This window comes from Panthera pardus, unplaced genomic scaffold (assembly GCF_024362965.1).
Source record: "Panthera pardus isolate Hobbes unplaced genomic scaffold, ASM2436296v1 HiC_scaffold_12, whole genome shotgun sequence".
Lineage (NCBI taxonomy): Eukaryota > Metazoa > Chordata > Mammalia > Carnivora > Felidae > Panthera > Panthera pardus.
This window is the reverse complement of record NW_026526677.1, coordinates 962,449-984,021: the sequence shown is the minus strand read 5'-3', so window position 1 is coordinate 984,021 and position 21,573 is coordinate 962,449. Positions and strand designations below refer to the sequence as shown.

Sequence of the window (21,573 nt, the reverse complement as noted above, 5' to 3'; positions counted from 1 at the left end):
GGCTCCGAGGTGGAGAATCCTGAAGTCACCCGCCCCAGCACCTGGCTGCCCCTCCGCTCCACTGCAGCAGAGCCGCGCGCCCTGTGAGGCCTCCGCCAGCCACGTGATCGGCGCGACCGGCCGGCGCGCATGCGCACACGGCCAGCTCGGGAGCCGTTTCGCGGGGCTGCGGCCCGAAGATACCAGCTACGCAGGCGCCTGCCGGGAGCGCGCGTGCGTGCGTGCATGCGTGCGGCGCCGGAAGGGGTGGGGCGGACACGGCGCCTGCGCAGTGGGCGGTGCGGGGGCGGGGCCGGCCGTCAGCTGACCGAGGCGGCGGCGGCGGCGGCGGCGGCGGCCTCGCGGGGACAGCAGTCGGCGTCGCAGACTCCGGCGCCGAGGGTTGCGGGCGCGTCCGCTCCCGGTGGGCGAGGCGGAGGCCGCGTAGCATCATGGCGACCACCGTCAGCACGCAGCGCGGGCCGGTGAGGGTCCGGGCGGGGGACGGGAAGCGGGGAGCGGCAGGCTCCGGAGCCTCTGGGAGGGCCCGACATCGGGCTCTAGGCGGGGCGGCAGCGCGGCGGGGCCGGCCCGGAACGGGGGAGGCCCCGCACCCCGGGCGGAGCAGGCACCCCACCCCGCCCTCTCGGTGGGTTCCCTGGACGGGGGAGGCCGCCTGTACCCGGCTGGGTCCCCCTGACGGAGACCCCACCCACTCCGGTGGGTGCCACCCCGCACCCCGGGTAGAGGAGGTCCCTGGCATCCCGGATGGTCCTCACATGAAGGAGGCTCCTCAAGACTGTCTCTCTATAGAGGAGGACCCTGAACCCCAGATGGTCTCTGCGCTTCTCCCAGGAAGTGTGAGGTTCACAAGCCGCTTCCCGGGTCAGAGGCCACTTCTCAACCCCTATGGTTGTTTATTTTTTCTTTGTTTTTGCAAATGAGAGGGTGGGAACCGAGGACCTGGGAGGGACCTTCCCAGTTCTCCTTCTGAGGGCTCCTGTCTGGTCCCCAAAGCTCATTGGGCTGTTGCAGGAGAGCAAGTGTAGACTGGCTCAGGATGGCTCCAGGGTGAGGCGGCTTCCCAGCAGCTCATTCAGACTGCATCAGGGACAGGTCGTCACAAACGGGGAGGTTTTTATCGACAGCAGCTCAACGCGGACAGTAGAGGACTGTTTTGGCCCTTTTGAGTAGGAAAAAGGTTCCTCTGATGTGATGCCTTCATGTGTTTTCAGTTAAGTCAGCTCCTGCGTGTAGGCTCCCAGGTAGCAGGGCTTCTCATGGTTCAGAGGGGACGTGGATGACTCCTGTTTGTGAAGACCAGAGGAGAATCTTCTCAGAACGTTGTTCCCGAGCTTGAAAGGAAAACCAGGTTTTGTTAGGAGCCCGCTTTAGGTCCAGACACTTATCAGACCTTAGTGTGGAAGCGTCCAGAGCCTGCGAGGGAGTTCTGGGCCCCTCCTCGCAGTGTGTCCATCTTTCCGTCTTCAGTGACTTACCGCGGGCGGGCTCACTGCCAGCAGGTTCCCATTTTATGCAGCTGGGTGATCCGAGAAGCAAGGGACCAGATCAGCAGCTTGTCTCTCTTCCCACATCCTCCTCCCAGGAGCAGTGGGCTCCTGGCCTGTCACGTGTCCCCAGCCTCCTGGGAGCTCCTTTCCCTCCTGGGAACTTGTGCGGAACTTCACTGGTGGCACGAGACTGAGTGTAAACACATACAAAGCTGGGCTCGGTGTCCTGTGTGAAGGGAGCAGTCAGGGAAGGTGAGCGCGTCCCGGTACCGAGGGGACATTCAGCTCGGTGACAGCACACAGCGGAAGCCCCGTACACCCCATAGCGAGCGAGTAGGAGTGTCCGTGCTCACACATATGGGGTCTGTGCCCTCCCAGGGTTCCTGGTCCGACTTCCTCGGTGTGCGCTGTTTCCCGGCATGTGTGACACTCGTGTGGCCTGCATCCGCGTGTGGGTGTGCAGCACACGGCTTGTCCACGTGCAGTAACGTTACGTGTGGGCCAGAGCTGCTGGGGGCTCCAGGGAGGTGTCAGCAGGGGCTGGGGTCTTGATTGCCAGTGACTTACTCAGTCGTGACGTTGCTCGTGATGTTTGGGGCGGCCCGGTATGCCCGCCGTCAGGTTCTTCCAGCACAGCACGGGAAACAAACGGGTCAAAAGCACGCAGACGAGCCACGCACTCAGGGCTGTGCGTCTTAACTCCAGGTGGCCTGTCACTATCGGGGTTGGGGTGGGTAGGGTTCTTGTGGGAGGTGCCACAAGCCCTGACACCTGAGGGAGGAGCTGGCGTTGTGGGGCTGGGGCTGGGAAGCAGGCAGGCCCGGAGGGAGAGAGGGTGGGCGCCTGCGGCACTGAGGGCAGCGGGCACGGCCAGGGTGCTTTTCCAGACAAAAGGCCCACGGGCAGCAAATGGGTTTGCTGCTTGGGCTTCATCCGGTCGCTACAGTGTAAACCTGCTCTCACAGCTGGTGCCTGGCACGCAGCCCGCCGCTCCCCTCCGGGCTCACCGGCGGGCGGTGGCAGTTGTTAAGGGTCTGGTGGTTCTCCTCTAGCCAGGACGCGCTGACTTGATCGAGCCCCACTCCCTGTGGAGGAACAGGACTAACACGGGTGCCGGGCCGTGAACAGAAGGCAGCTGCCGTCCCAGCTGGTGGTGGCGAAGCGAGCATTTGTCAGTGCTGGGGTGCCGGGTCCTGAACGTTAGCCCTATGCCGGCGGGCCCCATCCCAGCGTGCTGCACCAGCACTCCAGGGGACCCAGAGCCTGGACTCACTGGGGGTACTCTGAAGTCCGACCACCGGACCACCGCCTCCCGCAGAGTCCCCCCCGCTAGGGTAGCCTGCCTGGGGCGTGGGGTTCCTGTGTCCTTGCTCAGGGAAGCCTGAGGGGCGGGGCGGGGCCAGGACAGGGCGGGGTTAGCTCCTCCGGGTTGCCCCTGCTCTGCGTCGTCCCTTCAGCGGGGCTGAGAGGGGTCTTTGGCATTTGTCTGTCCAGGCTGGTTTCTTCCCGGAGCCTCAGCCGAGTGATGCCCCTGACCCATGCTGTTTGCCCCACTGGTAACAGTGCTGGTATTCCTGTAACGACAACCTTTTTCTTTCCAGGGTTTCTGTCCAGCGCACAGACTCTTGAGAGGCACCTGATGGGCCCCCTGCCTTGTTAGAACTCAGGGGAGTTCACTCGGTGGTGCCATCAGCTCATGGGGTTGGGGATCAAGGCTCAGTCAGAGGCAGCATCAGCTTTTTTGGGCTCCCTCACAGATGTGTGGGTGGCCCCCACGGAGTTCAGGCTGCTGGGGCCCTGGCTGAGCACGACCCCTGGTCATCCTTCTAGAGGGGCTGATCAGTCAGCAGGTTTGGGCTGAGCCCACCGCCCTCCCCTTGAATACCCCCTTCCCTCCTGACCCAAGGTGCTCTGCTAGGTGGTGTTCCAGTGACCTGAGGCCCTGCAGGTCCTCATCAGCCTCATTGACAACGATTGTTTTTGAAAGATAACGTGGTAGGAACGTTCTCACTTGCACATAAATGTAAACAAACGAACGTGTAATTATATAACTAAATGCAAAGAAGTTGCAAATGTAGATAGCAGTGTGCAGATACTGATAATTATTGCTGAACCAGTGACTTCATCAGGGATGGCAGAGGGTGGTGTTTGTATTTTGTCCCGTGTTCTGTGGTGATTAACTGGGACTGTGTGTCCTGAAACAGTTGTACAGCAAAGGCTGGATCAGGCTCCGTTCTTGCTCGGGAACTTCCGGGATTCGCAGGGAAGAGTGGTTTTCTCTTCAGGCTCGTGTTTGGCGTTTCTTTTCTGGGCGCCATGGCGAGCCCACGGGCCTCCTGCTCACACACTGTCTGCCGTGGCACGCCTTCTTCTGCTCCAGTGGACCCACCTGCCCTGCCAGCCCCTCCCCGCTGGCCCGGGTCCTACGGCTGGTGGGCAGCCCGTTTCTCTCTGCTCTGGCCCGAGGCTGCTGCATCCAGGGTCGGAATTCTGGACCTTTCCGTAGGTCACACCTTGTTGGGGTGCGGTGACCTTACTGGCTGCACAGAACCTTTCTTATTTTGTCTGATGTTAGCGTGGGAATGTTTGCCTTAGGGTTTTTTGGGTTTTTTTTCCCATTCTTTGACTTGATATCTTTCTGCACATTTATATTTAAGATTGGTTTATCGTCAACAGTATGTAGATTTTTAAAGTCAAATCTAAGAAGTGTCTTTGTTTTTTAAGTGAAACATGTTAAGTAATTTTATATAGTTATACACATGTTCTTTTCAGATGTTTTCCTTTGCACATATGTTTGTCCATTTTTTCTTTTTTTCTCCTTCTTTTGGGTTGATTAAATACAGTTTTTGAAATTCAGTTTTTTCTTCTTTTCTGCCCTCTTCGTTGTTATCGTAGAAGCTTTAACATGCATTCTTACCGGGGTCTGAAGTCAGTTATATTTACCCGCCTCCTGATCAGGACGTAACCCTGAGGGACGTCTTCCCAACGGGGGTGCAATTTTGTTACATATGCTGTTGCTGTTTCCTCTTCCTGTTCCTCAGACCTCCGGGCCACTTTGTTTTGCTTTGAGAATTTCCGCTGGAGGCTGGCTGTCCTGGGTTTGGTTTTGAAATGCCACCCGCCGCCCCTCTTCTCACCTGTGCAGGGCTCTGGCCTGACTGTCGTCCAGGTCCGCACGTGCCGTCCTTCCCCTGGCATCGGCCGCCCCCCCCCGCCCCGCATTCCCAGGGCCCTCCCCCCATCCCCCAGCCCTGTCCTGGGTCAGCACTGTGGGCCCAGAGGTCTCAGTCCGGTTCGCTGAGTGACACTGAGCTCTGACTGTGGGCCAGTTGTCTGGCGTCTCTGCTCCTGGTCACCCGACTCGCGCAAGGACGGACTGTGGCATGAATGCAGCCTGGCCCGGGCCCAACCCGCAGGAAGCACCTGAACGAGTGAGCTGCTAGGTTCCTGCAAATTCATTTCCGCTTCTCGAGGAACCCTGCACTTCCCCACGGCCGTCTGTGCCCTTTTGTGGGCACCATTTACCGTCCCCCACACCTCCCACCACTCTGCCCTGACACTGTGGGGGCCGAGGGGCTGCTGGTGCAGGGCTATGGACCCTGGGAGGGCCGCTGCGTGAGCTGAGGGCAGGAGGCCCCTGGAGGCCGCCTGAGCTTTGGGGGACCGTGGGCGGAGGGCGTTCTGAACAGGGACACGGCAGCGGTGCACTCAGGGTTCAGGGGCTCCCCCGGCCGAGTTCTCAGGCACTCTGGACACGGTCCTCACCCATGAGCCAGCGGACAGCAGCCTTTCCCTGCTCTGAGGCCACTGTCTCTACCTGGACTGTCCTTGCACCAGCTCCTTCTCTTTTCTTTTTTTAAATTGTTTTTAAAGGTTTATTTGTTTATTTTGAGAGAGGGGGAAGGGAAGGGGCAGAGAAAGAGAATTCCAAGCAGGTTCCGCGCTGTCTACCCAGAGCCCGACGCGGGACTCGAACCTGTGAACCACGAGATCGTGACCTGAGCTGAAATCAAGAGTTGGATGCCCAACCGGCTGAGCCCCCCAGGTGCCCCTCCCCCTTTTCTGCGTGTCCTCGCTCACTTGGGGACCCTGGCTTCGGGTCCCCAACACCATAGTGGCTGCCTGCCTCCTCCCTCCTCCTAGGTCTCCTTCCTGAACTCCACATCTGTGTGTCCTGCCGCTCCTTGCCTTCTCCCCAGAAGGTTCCAGACAGCGCCAGGCAGCCCCTGCTTCTCTCACACCTTCCCCTGCATCCCCCCCCCCCCCCCCAATCCCGTATGGAAGTGGTTCCACCCTGCACAGCACTCAGGCTGGAACATTTGGATGACCTCGCCTCCCCTCTGTCCCCTTAGGAAGCCCTGCCTCTCTGCCTTCAGAGCAGACAGAATCTGTTTCTCTGCCTCTGTGCCACCCACACACCGCCATCCTCGTCCAACCGGCCCACCCGCCGTCACACTCTGCGGTTGGATGCCAGGCGGGGCTCAGTGAGAGACACGGCAGGCCTGGCTCCTCGCTGCCCAGGCTCCCTCCCTTGGGACGTTGGGGCCAGCGCCTCGGCCCCCGTGCAGTGGGGACTCAGTCAGCGGCCAGGCTGGGGGTCAGAGTCACCCCCCCATGCGGTCACTTGGGGGGACAGGCCACAGGGTGTGATAGGCCACAGCAGGACAGGCCCCCGGGACCGTGGGGAGGCTCCAGGGCCCCTGGCCCACCAGACACCGTCCCGAGGTTGGGGGTCCTTGTCCCGTGAGCACCTGACTTCGCCGCCAGGCCCTTGGCATCCCTGCGGTTCTTGGCCACATGGGCTTCTGTTTCTGTGCGGTCACATTCCTCCATCCCCTTCGGCCGCAGTTCCAGTCGTGAGTGATGTGGAACAAGAGCTGTGGGATGAACCAGGGACCACGGAGGCATTTGTGTGGGGTCCCCTCTGGGTCATGGTGTGGGGTCCGGAGGCCTGAGTGCGTCCTCACGGCGGATGCCAGCCCCCGGAAGGTGCGGAAAGAACCCAAGGCCTCAGCGTGGCCGACGGCCCGCACGTTGCCACGGTTTTGTTGGGCGTCGTGTTGCCCGGGACTCGGTGGGGGACGCAGGCGCTGTGCCTCGTGGCAGCTGCTCTCACGTTAGTTTTCGTGCCACAGGATCTCTCTGTCCTGCCACCGAGCCGAGGCGCCAAAAAGAACATCCAGCGGTGGATTAGGAAGTACTTTTTCACATCACGCGAAAGTTAAAAGTTCATTAAAAATTTTCCAGATGTTTTACTGGAAAAGTAACAGTTGAATGAATTTTTAAATTCTTGGGTATGTCGGTACTACATTTGCATGAATAGCTAACGAGTATGCGTAATTTGATGTGAGTAAATAAGTCACATTAGAGGTTGCTCAGCAAAAACGGATACCAAGTGGAGTGTCCATGGCTTTTCAGTTTTTAACCTAACTTTTAACGTAGAAACTTGAGTCGTTCTTAGCCCCACATTAACTGAAGAGTCCCGTTTGTACGTAGAGCGCGAGTGGGCGCACGGGACAGGAGCCCTAGACGGTGTGTCTGCGGCCCTAGACTCGACGAGGGGCAGCAGGCGGAAGTGGTTTGCAGCGCTCCTTGAGAGACCGCCTGCCCCAGGCCTGGGTCGGGACTCTGTGTTCAGCCTGTAAGTGTGAGCCGGGTTGCATTTTCAGATGTGATCTGCTATTTACGTTGTAGCAGGAGTGATCGTTCTCTTTTCCCTCCGGGCTGGGAGCCAGGATAAAGCATGTGTTTTTACGTGACCCTTCCTCCATCACAATGTGGCAAAAATCAGTCCTGAACATTGAATACGTGTCAGTAATACAGGTGTTACCGTGGCCTTTGCAGACTGTCACTGGGGCAGGGGGGTTCCTGTCGGCGCCTGGACGTGCCTGGGACACCTGACGCGTCACCATTTTGTCATGAGCAGGGACTGGTTAAGGTGGTGGAACCTGCTCGCTCGGACGAACTTGGGCTGCGACAGCGGGCAGGCCTGTCTGGCAGCTCCTGGGCAGCACGTGCATAACCAAGATTTTGTAAGATTTTTACTTTGTAGGAAGTGAAGCACGGTGTCCTTCCTCTTTCTTCCTTGTTAAGTTAAATTGGAATTTTTTCTAATAAACCTGAAATTTTAGAGTTACGGATCAGTTGCAGACGGTGTGGAGAGCTGTAGTGTGCTCTCATAGACAGTATATCTGCACCTCGTGTCACAAGGTCCACTGGTCACAGCCAGAGACCTGGCTTTGGCTTTGGTACGTGACTGCCACTGCAGGTTTGATTTGGACACCCCACGTTTCTCCCCCCGTCCCTCCTGGGCTCAGGTTCCGGCGAGGGCCCCGTGTGGCATCCAGCTGCCATAGGTCGTCCGTGGCCTGCGCTCCGGGGCCATCTCAGACTTTGCTTGTTCTGGGGACTGTGACAGCCTAAGGCCTGCCGCTCGGGGATTCTGTAATGCGTCCCTCGGGTGGGAGAAGACCACGGGACACGATGTCCTTCAGGCTTCTCAGGAACCTGGTGTCCCCCAGCCTGTCAGTGCTCATGGGGTCCACTTCTCTCCCTTCCCGTGTTTTGTTTGTGCTATTAATTCATGTGATAAAAATCCTTGTCTCACATTTATAGTTTTAGCGTTAAAACCTTGTTGGAAAAGAATACTATGTCTTTGGCGTTTGATACAATTTTATCCTCCCTCACCCCCAATTAAAAAGCAGAGTGTTCTCCTTAAGCCCAGATGAGTTCTGGAAGTCCTGTACTGATGATGGGACGAAGGAGACAGACATACGATCCCCATGCCTGAGCAGCACGCTGTCACCACCATCCCTGCGTATGCGTGTGTGGTCCACAGCCCACCCTGCCGGGTCCTCTGAGCTGCGGTATGTGGCATGGGGTAAGCAGTTACTCTCAGACAAAATGAGAATGTGGTCCGCGTGCGTGAGTCTGTCTGCCAGCCGTGGGTGCAGGCACCGGCCACAGACCCTGCGGGCGGAGGCTGCGAGGCCCATGGACGGTCGGCAAGGCAGCATCCGGCCCGGTGTCGGCTGGGTAGAGCTCCGGCTGGGGACGTGGCTCCCGTCTGCCCACAGCAACTGGCAACTGACATCGGTCTCACAGCCGTGAAGCCGGCCACAGCATCTCGGCCCTCCGGGAGGGCATGCGCCCTTCTTTGCGAGGCGAGCCCTGGGCCCTCCTGGTGAGCCGGGAGGCCCCCTGGGAGGCAGCGCTCTCCTCACCTGGCAACGCTGGGCCTCCCAGGCGCTGCTGCCTTCCCTTCAGTCTGTAATGAGTACTCAGGGCCCCTCCAGGCTGCCCGGTCCAGACACAGAGAATGAAAACCAATGAGATGCTGCCCCCGCCAGGCGCCGAGATCACTCCTGCACGTCCCAGCGTGGGAGGGGCCTGGCGTGGGGTGCAGCCAGGAGAGGTGTGCTCTTGCTTGGCAATGAAAAGCTGCCGGGGCACCCAGCTGACTGCTGCCAAGGTGGGAGTGGCCGGGGAGAGTCCCTGGGCCTGGGGTCCTGAGTTGGTTTCCATTGGTTTCCGGGCCTGGTTTGGGTGGCCTCCAGGCCTGAGATGGGGACACCGACAGGAACCTAGACCTTTCTGGGGACTTTTGAAATGAAACAGCAAAAGGCACTTGGGGAGAAATGCTTCCCCAGTGGTGCTTGTGAGCTCAGCGAGTGTGGAGCTTTCTGGAATTCTGCTGGATGCCTGGTCCATCCGGAAGTCCAGAACTCCAGCAATTGAGGCCTTAGGGTAGCCAGCACCTGGACGGCTGAAGTGGTCCCTAGTGGCTGTTGTCAGTAAATGCAGTCTGCCATAACTCAAAATAATGCTGCTTGGAGGCTCTTGTCCAGAGTCCCGTGTGGTGTCCCCGTGGGGCAGCTAAGGAGGACCCCGGACCACCACAGGCAGCACCGGCCCTGTGCCGCAGCTCGTGTCCCGTCTCGAGGACAGGCCCTGCTCCCTTCTGAGGGGGTCTGTGGCCCCAGGGGCCGTGCCAGTAGTTTATCTGGGCATTCCAGACCCTGAACCCAGGGAGACGGTGGTGTGAGGCTGCTCGGGGTGGTGAACACCCAGTGGGTCCTTGCTCTGCTGGCCCCGGGACACAGCCGCCCCCTCTGCTCGTGTGTGCCGGGGGAGCCTTGTCCAGGGCCAGCACCGCCATATGTCGCGACCGACTCCCGCTTCAGCCGCTGCCCCTTCACGGACGACTGGCTTCTGGGAACCTTCGGGCCACCGCGCAGCCCACCTCCTGGCGCATCCCCGCCCCACCTGGGAGCCGGGCCCTTCTCGGGAGGCCAGGCCACCTCTTGGACATAGGGTTCAGCAAGAGGCAGAGGGGTGAGGTCTCTGGGGCTCTTGTTTGTCTGTTCCTTCTGTCTTCTGGGGTGGTGCTGAGCTTGAACTGTTGCAGGCGAGGGTTTTCCGTGTGGATAGAAACCCAGCTTCCAATTTCGTCTCGCTCCTTGTTTGAACGAGCACGTTGCGGCCCACGGGCCCAGCTCGCCCTGGTGGCAGCAGGGAAAGCAGATCACAGACACGCAGGCAGAGGGTGTGTGACACCTGGATGTGGCCTGAGACTGTCCAGGGAGCCGGTGTGAGCAGGAGAGTCCGTGGTTAGTGTCCAGAGCAGGTGGCGAGCCCCCAGGGAGGCCGGTGTGCGACCCCTTTGTCCCGAGTGACAGGGCTCCTGGCCAGAGAGCAGCCGCCGTGGGCGCGGGCAGCGCGGTGGTTCGGGGCGCTCGGGCTGCAGACCCTCCTCCCACGGGCCCCTCACTGCGTAGACGAAGAGGCTGAGCTCCCACCCCGCTAACGCGCGTGCGCTCTCCCCGAAGGTGTACGTCGGCGAGCTCCCGCAGGACTTCCTCCGCATCACGCCCACGGCCGCGCAGCAGCAGGTGCAGCTGGACGCGCAGGCAGCCCGGCAGCTGCAGTACGGAGGCGCGGTGGGTGCCGTGGGCCGCCTCAGCGTCACCGTGGTGCAGGTGGGTGTCCCGCGTGGGGAGCGCCGGCCCCGGCTGCCGTGCCACGCTTTCTGCGTGGACGCGTGCTTTGCCGAGGCGCGCTCCTGAAACGTAGCTGGTGAAGCGATAGACGTGAAAAGTAGCGACAATTGCCAGGTTCTACCAGACGGAGCAGGGATAGTAACAGCTCCACGGGCTCGTGCTCCGGGCCGGGCACCGCTCCTGTGTGTGGACGGCCTCGCGGCTGCCGGGAAGGTGAGGGCGTGAGGGTGGGCCAGCAGCCCCTCCAGGCCGGCCCTGGCTGCCGAACGGATCCCAAGGAAAGCCAAATGCGCTGTCAGGATCTAAAGTGGTTTTGGTCAGCACGACTTCCTGTAAAACCGCGAAGCGAGGGAAGTCACTGCACGCGGTTTTGAGGAGACGCACACATACAGCAGACAGAGCCACGGTCGGGCCTCGCGAGTTCCGTGGGTTTTATGGTGACCACGAGTCCCAGATACTAACTCTGGCCACGCCCCCAGGGCCGATGGGGTCACCTCAGGTACACACGAGCCACCCGTGCGCACCCTCCACACGGTCCTCCCAGACCCTCGTGGCCTGGGCTCCCACTTTGCCCGCTGGGCCTCGCGGCGTGGCCCGTGGCTTCCCGCTACCTGTGTGGTCACCCTTCCTCCCCTGGTCTTCGCCCAGCCCCCACCAGGGCTGTTCCCTCGTGTGCCCTTGTGGGGTTCTGTGTGGAGCCATTACGGTCCAGTCGGACCCACTTGGAATGAGCCTTTGCTGACCGACCGCCTGGGCCCCCGGAGCCTTCCGCCTTCATCCGCGTCCACGCCTTCTCTTCCCTGCAAACGTAGCCTGTCTGGCCGAAGGCTGGGCTCCTCGGGGTTCATGACTCGCAGCAGTGGACAGAGGACAGAAGGTGAAGCCGGGCCGCGGCTCCAGGGTGGCTCTTGGCTCTGATCAGCCTCTTCAGAGGGGACGTCGGAGGAGCTGCCCTGCGTGGCCCAGCGGCTCCCTTTACTTGACCAGTGGCCTGCTGCACCCGTTGCCCACGGGCACAATTGTAGCCACGTCCTGCTCCCGGGAAAATGCCGGAAGTGGGGAGTTGGGGGGTGGAAGGCTGAGGTGGATGTGCAGCTCTCACTGTGGTGGCGGCTGCTTGTTTAGTAACGTTGGTCGTGTTTCAGGCCAAGCTGGCGAAGAATTACGGCATGACCCGCATGGACCCGTACTGCCGACTGCGCCTGGGCTACGCGGTGTACGAGACGCCCACCGCCCACAACGGCGCCAAGAACCCTCGCTGGAATAAAGTCATCCAGTGCACGGTGCCCCCTGGCGTGGACTCCTTCTACCTGGAGATCTTTGACGAGGTGAGAGGTTCTGCCGCCTTCACGGGCCCGGCAGGTGCAGGCCGCGCACGGCGATGCTAGAGCCACGGGTGCCCTGCCTTCCCGCCACTGAGGCTGCCCAGGAGCTGCAGGTGTGCCCCAACACAGGGTGCGTCATGGCTTTGTGACGGGGTGTCCCCGGAGGCAGGGGAAAGTATACGTCCCATGCAGCTACATTCAGAAGCAGCATCACCAGGGACAGGGACACCAGGCACTCTGTGGAGATGGTGTTGACGCGTCTCCCCTTCCTCAAGTGCCAAACTCGTCCACAAACCCGAGGCTTGTGGAGGCCGGCCTTCATGACCAGGTGGGATGTAAAGTGTGTCAGACCCCATGCTGGGTGGGAGTGGGGTTCTTGGGCAAGTTGCCAGCCCCCCGGGTGTTCCTGAGGGGGATCAGATGCAGTGGGGCTCTTCCTGAGCCCGGTCCTCTGGGCCCCTGTGTGGGACAGCCCAGCCTTCCACGGCCCGGCCCGGGAGCTCCAGGGGCTCTGGTCGGCAGGATGAGAGGTCACGGAGTTGGGCAGCAGCAGGGCTGAGAGGTGGACCCCTCCCCCCGCCAGTGTGGTGCCCTCGGCTCTTTTTCCTTCCAGGTTCCTTCCTCCTACCCCATCTCTCCCTTTGCTTAGCAACAGGAGGGGAAGAACAGAGTGCATGGTTAGCAGGGAGAGTGCCTCCTTTCCCCCGTCCATGCCCACTGGGCTTTGGACTTGCAAGGGATTCAGGGAGGGCGGGCAGAGACGAGACCACGCATCTCCAGACACTGACCACGGCTCTCCTGACCTTACAGGAATGAGGGTGGGGCCCCGTGGGGTCCTCTCTTCCCCTGGTGGGGACTTGTATAAGGCAGAGAGAGGGGCAGCCCCCCCACCCCTCCCCCCCAGGCCGTGCCCTCACTGCCTGGACCAGGGCTGAAGGATGCACAGTGCCAGGGGCCAGATACTAGGGTGGGGGGGGGGGGAGGAACAACTCTTTGGAGGAGGCAGGCCCAGGGACGGGGCTTCAGGGTGAGGCTGTGGGTGGGGCCTCGGGTAAGAGGTGGCACTGTGGGGCGGGACCGCTGGGTGAGGGCGGGGCCTCAGGGCAGTGGTGGCCCGTGTGTCTCCCCCTGTCTCCCTCAGCGAGCCTTCTCCATGGACGACCGCATCGCCTGGACACACGTCACCATTCCCGAGTCCCTGAAGCAGGGCAAGGTGGAGGACGAGTGGTACAGCCTGAGTGGCCGGCAGGGTGATGACAAGGAGGGCATGATCAACCTGGTCATGTCCTACACGGTGAGGGCATGGGCCATGTGGGCAGGCTGAGTGGCAGCTAAGCTCAGTGGAGCTGTTTGTCCCCGAGGGACGGGACCTTGGCCAGCAGGTATCAGGTGTTTTGGCGGGAGGAGCGGCGTTGTGTGGTGGCCTGTGGCCGGGGGGCAGACTCACCCCGTGGCGGAGAGGGGTCTCAGGGCCACACGGCGTTTAAGGGAGAAGCTGCCGGCCCTCGGGTCCCCTGGCTTGTGTGGCTCCATCGTCAACCCGCTGCTCTTGGGGTGGGAAGCAGGGGCGGAGGGGTCTGGGACCCTGGGCTCTTGCCACTGCCTTTGTCCCCCCAAGGGAGTGGTGGTGTCCTTGTTTTCACTTTGCCTCAAGGAAGTCCGCTGCAGGTGTGGTGGCAGGGAGGTGGTCGGGCTGTGAGGGTGGTCTCCCAGCCCGGCAGAGTTTCGTCCCCGCTGCTCATCCCTGGGCTGTTGGAAAGCAAATCCCAACACCGATGTGATTTTACTCATAAACGTCTCGTTACGCGGCTTTAACAGTTTTCACGTAAACACAGAATCGTGACCGCGATAGCTGAGCGGTTAAGATTTTAGAGGCAGTCAGGAAATGTTACAGGTGCTGACGCAGAGAGTACTGACTTGCTTCCCTGAACCGTGTTCCCTTCCGATCGCATCTCCATCGGAGGCTCTAAACAACCCCTGTAGCCGAACCACTCGCCCCGACCTTCCGCCAGGGCAGTGTTGGGACATCCACGTGGGCAGGGCCACACGGGAGGTTTCAGTGTGTGCTGTGTTCTTCTGTGACCCCGTGATCGTCCTTGGTGTGTTCTAGGCGCTGCCGGCTGCCGTGATGATGCCGCCTCAGCCTGTGGTCCTGATGCCCACCGTGTACCAGCAAGGTGTCGGCTACGTGCCCATCACAGGTGTGTGCCACTTCTCCTGCCCTGGACTCTCGTAGTGCAGCGTGGAGGCTGAGCCCTGTCTGCATGTGACTCGTGGGGCCCTTCCAAACACAAGGGTCTGGTCTTACATTTGAATCTTTTACGCGACTGTGGAATATAGGATTTTTTTCCCTTGATCATTGGCAAGTTGAAGTTGACGAGGTATGGAAACGTAATTTCTAAACACGTTAGCGTATGCGTTACCGGCACGAAAGATCACGCTCTGTGGGGCAGAGTGAACCGTATGCCCTGATGTTCCCGTTGTGTCGTGTTCATTCACTTTTATAAAAGTAGCGATTTGTGGCTGTATGGCAAAATCCAATTGGATTGTAGCTTTCACGCCTTTGAATTTTCAAACTTTAATGTCAGCTGTTGGCTGACTCCCACTCCTGGCTGCAACGGTGACTGGACTTCACCAGCCCCTGCGGTAGATGGCTGTAAAAGTAGGCAGCAGGTGGGCAGGGCAGGATGGTGATCCCTCCCTGAGAGAAGGGAGGCGGGGCAGCCCCGGGTCGCCGTGGCCTCTACCTGAGATGGCACGGTGCAGGGAGTCGGGTCAGAGCACAGTGCCGTGGGGAGCCCTGCTTTGCGTTGAGGTCAGCGTGAGGACCTCTGTCCTTGGGTCTCAGTGGCGCCCTTCCCTGTGGCGCTTAAAGGGTCTGTGTGAGCTTATGGTTTAACTGCCCCTCGTTGGAGGTTGGAGGACGAACAGGCACCTTGTGGGGCTCACCAAAGGTATGAGCGCCCGGGGCGGCCGTAACAGAGTCCCACAGACAGTGATAGCCTAAGGCAGCAGGAATCTCTTTTCGCCCTTCTGGAGGCCAAAGCACAAAGTCGAGGCACGGGCGGGCCGTGCTCCCGGGAGTCGGCAGCAGAGGTGCTGGGGTGGGACCCTTGTGGTCCCCTCTAGCTTCTGGGGCTCAGGCGGCCTGGGCTGTGGCTGCCTCGCTGCCTCTGCCTCCATGGTCACGGGGCCCCTCCTGGGGTCTGTGCCTGTACGTCTTTTCTCCGGGCGCTGCTCCCGACGGCCATCTTGTTCACGTGTGCCCAGGTGGGGACCTCACACGTGTTTCTGGGGGACGTGCGGGGACCCACACGGCCAGCAGCACCAGGACACATTCGGTTAACGGAAAGTCTGCCTTGTCAGGAGACCAGATGTGTCACTGGCCTTTTTCTGGTTTCTTAGTTCATTCTATAAATGAGAACTTTGTGCTCAAGTTTGCCCTAAAATGTTTATTTTGGGAAAGGCCAGACTTCTGTATAATTGGAGACTTTGAACTTCTCTTTTGACGTGCATCAGTAAGTTTTGGGACATGGAGTTGCAGGAAGTTACCAAGGAGAGGAAGTCGTGTTTGCCTGGACGTCTCGGACCGAGGCGCCACCGGCCCCAGTCGCATTTCCCGCAAACAAGGACTTGCACCCGCTGCCCCTGTTTGCGTGAAGCTTGTGCTGCAGCGTCTCCTTTGCTGCGAACACAGACTCCCTGACCTCATCAGGAGGGTGTGCATGTGCGTGACGAGTGAAGTGTGGTGTGCGAGTGTGTGCGTGCGCACCTGTGACCTGCGGTGTTCGTGTGCATGGGTGTGCGCGTACGTGACGCGTGTGTCTGCGGACCCTGCTTCCGGAGGGCAGGCAGAACCTTTGAGCTGTGGCCCCCACGGGAGGGGGCTAACTATAGGTGCTACCCACCCCCCCCAGCCCCAGCAGGCAGAGACCCATGAGCTGCAGGGGTGGGGTGGGGGTCCCATGGGGGAGCTGATCCTGGGAGCGCTAAGAGCCTTTCAGAAGTTCTCTCTGCTTCCGGGTTTTTCTGAGCCAAAGTAGTACCTGGGAGGCACGGTGGCCGTGGAGCCAGGGCGTGAAGGACGCCAGTTCCTAAGAGATGGCGAAAGGTGCCCCCTGGTCTGGAAAATCCTCCGCCGCTGTTCTGCCCGTGTTTCCATCCATCCTGTAGACAGTGGACTGGAGAGCTGGGTCCGCGGTTCCTCGCGGCTTGGCGTGCGATAAGAAATGCTCGCGGGTGCGTGCCTGGCTCTCGGGTTTCACTAGCGTGCTCGTGCGCGGCAGAGGGACCCGCCTGGTGCACGGCCCGCGCCGTGGTCACTAGCGGGCCATCCACCCCCTGTGCCGGCCGTTCCCTGGCAGAATTTCTTTGTGGCCTTCAGGTCCCGCAGGCGGGCCCCGTGGTATGATCCGGGACTTTAAGAGACCGCAGCTCGAGCGGCGCATCCCGGCTCTGGGATAGCGAGCACCTGCTGGGGAGGAAGGCCGCGGGCGGTGGAGTCGCGCGTGGGGCCGTGGGCCGGAGCTCGGTGTGGGCGTGGGTACCATCGTGTGTGCCCCTCAACCGCATCTCACTTGCAGGTGTGCCCGCCGTGTGCGGCCCTGGCGTGGTGCCCGTGGCCCTGCCCCCGGCGGCCGTGAGCACCCAGCCCCGCTGCAGCGAGGAGGATCTGAAGGCCATCCAGGACATGTTCCCCAACATGGACCGGGAGGTGACCCGCTCCGTGCTGGAAGCCCAGAGAGGGGACAGGGACGCAGCCATCAACTCCCTGCTCCAGATGGGCGAAGAGTCCTAGGGCCCCGGCCGCCACGCTGCCTCTGCCCCTGTCGACTTGCCGGCCCCGCCCCCCTCCCCGTTCCTGTGAAGGAGCCCCGTGTAGCCTTTTCTCAGCCATCTGTAGCCCCAGTCCTCACCCTCGTTTGGGATGCATGCGGGTCGTTGGTCCCCAGCCGCTGAGTGCCACCACCGCTTGGGTGCGGGTGTGGGCGGGCCTGTCCCCCGCTTTGTCGGGAGAAGAGTGGGCACGTGCGCCGTGTCCTGTCCACACGCTCTGCCCCCTGCCGCTTAGGGACCTGTGTCTTCAAGTGCCGTGTGCTTCTGCTCCGCAGGCTGTCCCGAGAGCGCTCCGTGCGAGCAGCCTGACTCTGCCGGCGCTTTAGAAAGCGTCCCGTGCCCTCCTGGTTTGACGATGGCATGCGGTTACTTTACTTAGTTGGGGTAGACCTCGTGTTTCAGGCACATAGAACATTGACAGCCGATTGGGATGATTTTTCCAGGTCACGCTTCAAATTCACGTCCGTCCCTTGTTCCTTGCCTGTGGTCCGGGGCCGCTCACCAGCGTCCTGGGCAGGCTGACCTCTGTGTTGCCAGCCAGCAGCAGGCTCAGCGCTGATGTCCGTCCACCCGCCCGTCCCCACCCGTGGGCTCTGGAGCAGGGCTGCCCTGGGGACCCTGTTAAGCGTTTTCCTGCCGTGTCTCACGCCGACTTTGTGGGCTGTTTTTCCGAGGGACTGCCCTCCGCTCCCTGACCAGCTCTTGGAACAGAACGTAAAACTGAGGGTGAAAAGTAGAAGGGGCAGTACTTTGTATTTGTTTATTAAAGGGTATCAGGAACCGTTGGCTTACAACTGACGTTGATTTAAGTAAACGTGTACCAGTCCTGCGGGTTCAGTTTGGACAAAAAAATAGCAAACCGATGAATGTTCGAGGCTTCCTAGAGGCAAGGGGTGCGTGTGCGGCGCTGTGGACCGCGTGGCGGCCGAGGCTCCCGTTGTGACCACAGGATGGGACAGGGTGGGGGACACCTGGTGGAAATCTGCAACGCGGGAGGGGTCTCGGGCACTGCCTAGCCCAGGCGCGTGCACGCACGCTTGCCTCCAGACGGTCTTGTTGCCGTGGGCCCCGCAGCCCCCAGCCGTGTGGCCCTGCGAAGGCTCAGCCTGAGGACCGGACTCCGTCCAGCCTTCGCTGCACGCGGGGCCTCCTGTCGGTTGGAGGGTGCTGCCGCCAGCGGCGAGTGCGTGGTGGCCCGGGGTCGGCGCACAGAAGCCTGAAGGAGCGTGTCCGGCCGGCGTGGCGGCCTCACCAGGCGAGGGTTCTCCGTGAAGATTTGCCTCCACCGAGTCCCGACCGCCGGCTAGGACGTGGGAGCCCTGCCTTCTCGCGAAGCAGGAGTTCCCACATCGGACGGTTTGGGCCCGCGTCCTCGCGCAGATTCCTCCCCAGACGGGCGAAAGCGTCGGGCAGGCCTGCGGCTCTCACTTGGGGGCGGCCTTCACGGACACACATCCGGGACCCCAGGTCCCCCCCGGGCCCCGGTGCCGCCTTCCGCCTTAAAGCTGTGGGGGTGTTTGTGCGTGTCAGGGACGCGCTCCCCTCGGGGACAGGCACCAGGCTTGCTCACAGGGCCTGGGCTGGCAGGAGAGGGACCCTGAACCTGTCGCTTCTGCTCCCCTTTTCTTGCCAACACCGTGTTTGTGGCGTCCTAGAGAGCCCGCACCCGGCCGGCCATCGCTGCCTGTGCTAGGCTGTCCTTTCCTCCTGCGCGCCCCGCTGTCCTGCGTGTGGGCTCGTGCCTGTGGCGGCCCGCTCCTCCCGGGGGACGTCACGGTTCCTCCGAAGCGGCCGAGGGACGTGCTTCTCGCACGGCTGTGGCGTGGCCGCCACGGACTCCCACGAGCCAGGGCGGCTACTGGTGCCGGGGCCTCCGCCCTCTGCGAGCCGGTCGGTGGCGTTTCCTCTGGTGGCGGCCCCGGCGCTGTCAGGGCGGTGAGGATGCGGTGTCTGTGCACGTGGGTCCTTCCCGCGGCTCCTTCGGCGAACAGACCCCCTCCGGCGGCACGTCTGCGGCTGCTGGTGGGCACGATCCTCGGAGCTTTCTCGAGTGTCTGTTGGGGTGCAGAGTCCAGATCTATCTTTGTAAAATATATTTTTGCTTATCAGCCTTCTAATTTAATAAATGATATCTATAAAAATAGAGAATTAAACTCCTCCGATGAAACTTGACCGTCTTGGTTCCCGAGTGGTTTTTCACTTTGCTTGGAGCGCACTGGCGAATAAATCACTTGCAGGATGTACGACTGGAGGGAAAAGCCGCTGGCTCGGTTCAGAACGTTACCCTGAAAGGTGTGTTCCCGGCAGGAGGTTTGCGGTTTGGATTCCAGGGACGGGGAGGAGGCCCCGGTGCCGCGGGTGGGACTTGTGCTGCGTTTGCGCCTGGAGTCACGACCTCACCTCCGGGGACTCGGGCTCCGAGTGGGGCTCCGGTGCCCGAGGGGCTGCGGCAGCAGGCCGGCCTTCACGGCCCGGCCCGCAAGGGAGGTGGCCCTGCGCCCCCACCCCGTCCCCAAGGTGGGGTCCCGCAGGGTGTGCTGCTCCACGGGGCTCGCTGCCGCTGGCTCTGTGTCCCCATAAATGCCTTCTGCCCACAGCGGCTGAGGACGGCGTGTGCTCATGCCGACGGCACGTGAGGAAGCCAGGAGCTCGCCTCGTTCGGACCCTGGGCGCAGCACCCAGAGTGCCAGCGAGGCCGAGCTCGCTGCAGGGCTGAGCTAGAAGAAGACGTCCCCGAGCGCCTGTGGGGGCTGCATGGAGCGTTGGGGGGGACGGGGGGGGGGGGTCCGTCTGTCTGCTCCCCAACGTTCCCCAGACCCGCACCACGAGGCAGGCGCTCCGTCGTGCTGGCAGGTGCTGTGGTCCTAGGCACCCAGGACGAGCCTTCTCAAGGCCACGGGCCTGGCTCCCGATGGAGGAGCTGCTGTCCAGCTGGTGCGAGAAGGAGCTGGAAGGGAAGGCAGCCCAAGGAGGCAAGCCGGAGATTGCTGGAAGCCCGCAGCCCTGGGAGCCCCCGAGGAGAGATCGTGCTGCGTGCTGGGAGCAGAAGCACATTCTTCCTGGAAGGACACGGCGTGGGCCCGGCCTCCAGGGACCGAGTGGGCACACGGCCCCAGGATGTCTGTGTGCACGGGAGCGGCCGTGAAGCACGGCTTGGGAGCATGAGACCTTCAGACCTGCCCCGAACACCAGCGGGGACTTAAAATGGGAAAACGGGACAAAACGCAGAGTGGGAGCAGAGGACGAGAGGCTGGGAGACCGGAAAGAAGCCCGCAACCGCCGGAAGTGAGGACACAGCCACTGGGCTTGGCAGCTGAGCGGGCAGACCGGTGGCGGGTTGGACGCTGCCCGGGAGACCGTGGAGCGGTTCAAGAGCCACGTGCGCCCCACGGAGCGTGGCACCCAGTGCCCGTGACTGTGTGACACAAATCTGGGGCTCGGGGCTCCCCCTTAACCGCAGGAGCCGTTACTCCACGTCAAGGGGATCGCTGGTGGGGTCTGCTGGTGTCGCAGCCGTGCACTCAGCCGAGACATGACGGCGGGTGGGTCTGTGGCCCCGTAGACGCGGATGGTAACGGGGCCCCGGTGGCCCGTCTGATCCCGGGGTGCCCCTGGGAAGGGCTGGGGTCACTGTCCTGTCTGCTTGGCACGGTGTTGTAGGGCCATCCATGGGGAGCACAGCCTCTCCTCCAGCCGACCGCGCTGGACGCAGGGAGGTTCCCGGCCACCTGTCGAGAAGGCGGGCGGCCCCTCCAGCTTGCCCCCGCAGCCCCGATGTCTGAAGCCTGTCCTTGCAGACGGCCGCCGCCCAGGGCCCCGCGCCCTTCCCCCTGCCGTCTGGGCGTCTGCTACTCCGACGTGCTTGGGGCCCGTGTCTGAGGCTGTGCCGCCCTGGGGTCCCCTCCTCGGCACCCTCAAGGGCGGTTCTGGGCTGGGTCGAACTGCCAGGAGCCAGCCTGGCAGCACATGGTCCCGAGCTGTCCCAGAGGCAGCCTGGGCTCCGCCCCCCCGAGCCCACAACCCCCTGAGCCGTGCTGCCACGGAGAGCACCGCCTCGTAACCTTCACGCCCCGGTTGTCGTTTGCTGTCGTGGCTGCTTATCGTCAGGGTGGGGGAGGCTGCTGGCCCGTGTGGCCCGTCTGCCACCGCCACTTCTGTGCACCGGCTCCGTGGGTTTCCGAATGCACGATCGTCTCGTCTGCCAGTAGAGGTGGTGTGTCCGTCCGCGCGTCCGGCCGGCTGCTGCAACAGGACACCGCAGACGGGACGCAGACGGTGCACACTGCTTTCTCACCGCTCTGGAGGCTGGACGCCCACGACTTGGTGTCTGGAGAGGGCCGTCCTCTCCCTGTGTCCTCACGTCACAGAAGGGGGGAAGTGGCCCCCTGGGACCTCCTCACCAGGCGCCAGTCCTGTCTTGGGGGCTGTGCGTCATGACCTCGTGACCTGCCAAAAGCCGCACGTCCGGACGCCATCACACTGGGGGTCGGGCTTCCACATAGGACCTTGGGGGGCTCGTTCAGTCTGCAGCAGATGGCTTGTCCGCCCTCCCAGTGCCCACGGCCCTCGCACCTCCACGCAAGTGAGAGAGATGTCTGAGAGCAGACCCTGGCCGCTCCTGGCAGGTGCTCGCCCTGGGCCGGGGCAGAGAGGTGGGAGGAGAGGGTGAGGCAGGGCCTGTGGGGAGGGCTCTTCCGCCTGTGTTGCAGGGCCCCAGGTGGTGAGCTGGGGCGTGGACATGGCGCGTGTCACTGCGGGGCCCCCAGGAACATTTCCACGTCGGGTCCAGCTCAGAGTGCTCAGGGTTCCGGAGGGAGAAGGCCCAGCTGGGGGCGTGGCCAGGAGAGGGGCTTTGGGACAGGAGTGGGGACGTGTGTGCAGAGGCAGGACCGAGGATGCGGGAGGTGGGGGCTTGGGGAATCC

General features: G+C 62.0%; 1 protein-coding gene across 2 annotated transcripts; it reads left to right on the top strand.

Annotated features, from left to right (window-relative positions):
• Positions 1-284: 284 nt before the first annotated feature.
• On the top strand, positions 285-18,822 carry TOLLIP (toll interacting protein). 2 transcript variants are annotated; one of them, XM_019437031.2, is made up of 6 exons: positions 297-464; positions 10,319-10,468; positions 11,635-11,817; positions 12,956-13,108; positions 13,925-14,015; positions 16,398-18,822. In XM_019437031.2, the coding sequence occupies exons 1-6, from the start codon at positions 432-434 to the stop codon at positions 16,610-16,612; spliced, it is 825 nt and encodes a 274-aa protein (XP_019292576.1). In that variant the 5' UTR covers positions 297-431; the 3' UTR covers positions 16,613-18,822. The 2 variants fall into 2 exon arrangements, with proteins under 2 accessions (XP_053755262.1, XP_019292576.1); XM_053899287.1 differs by lacking the exons at positions 11,635-11,817; positions 12,956-13,108; positions 13,925-14,015 and having other exon boundaries at positions 285-464; positions 16,398-16,578.
• Positions 18,823-21,573: the final 2,751 nt, after the last annotated feature.

Excerpts from the sequence above, each read along its gene's own strand:
- TOLLIP (XM_019437031.2), top strand. The coding sequence starts at position 432 with ATGGCGACCACCGTCAGCACGCAGCGCGGGCCG. Across the intron at positions 13,109-13,924 it reads ACCTGGTCATGTCCTACACG|GCGCTGCCGGCTGCCGTGAT; the intron begins GTGAGGGCATGG and ends GGTGTGTTCTAG. Across the intron at positions 14,016-16,397 it reads CGGCTACGTGCCCATCACAG|GTGTGCCCGCCGTGTGCGGC; the intron begins GTGTGTGCCACT and ends TCTCACTTGCAG.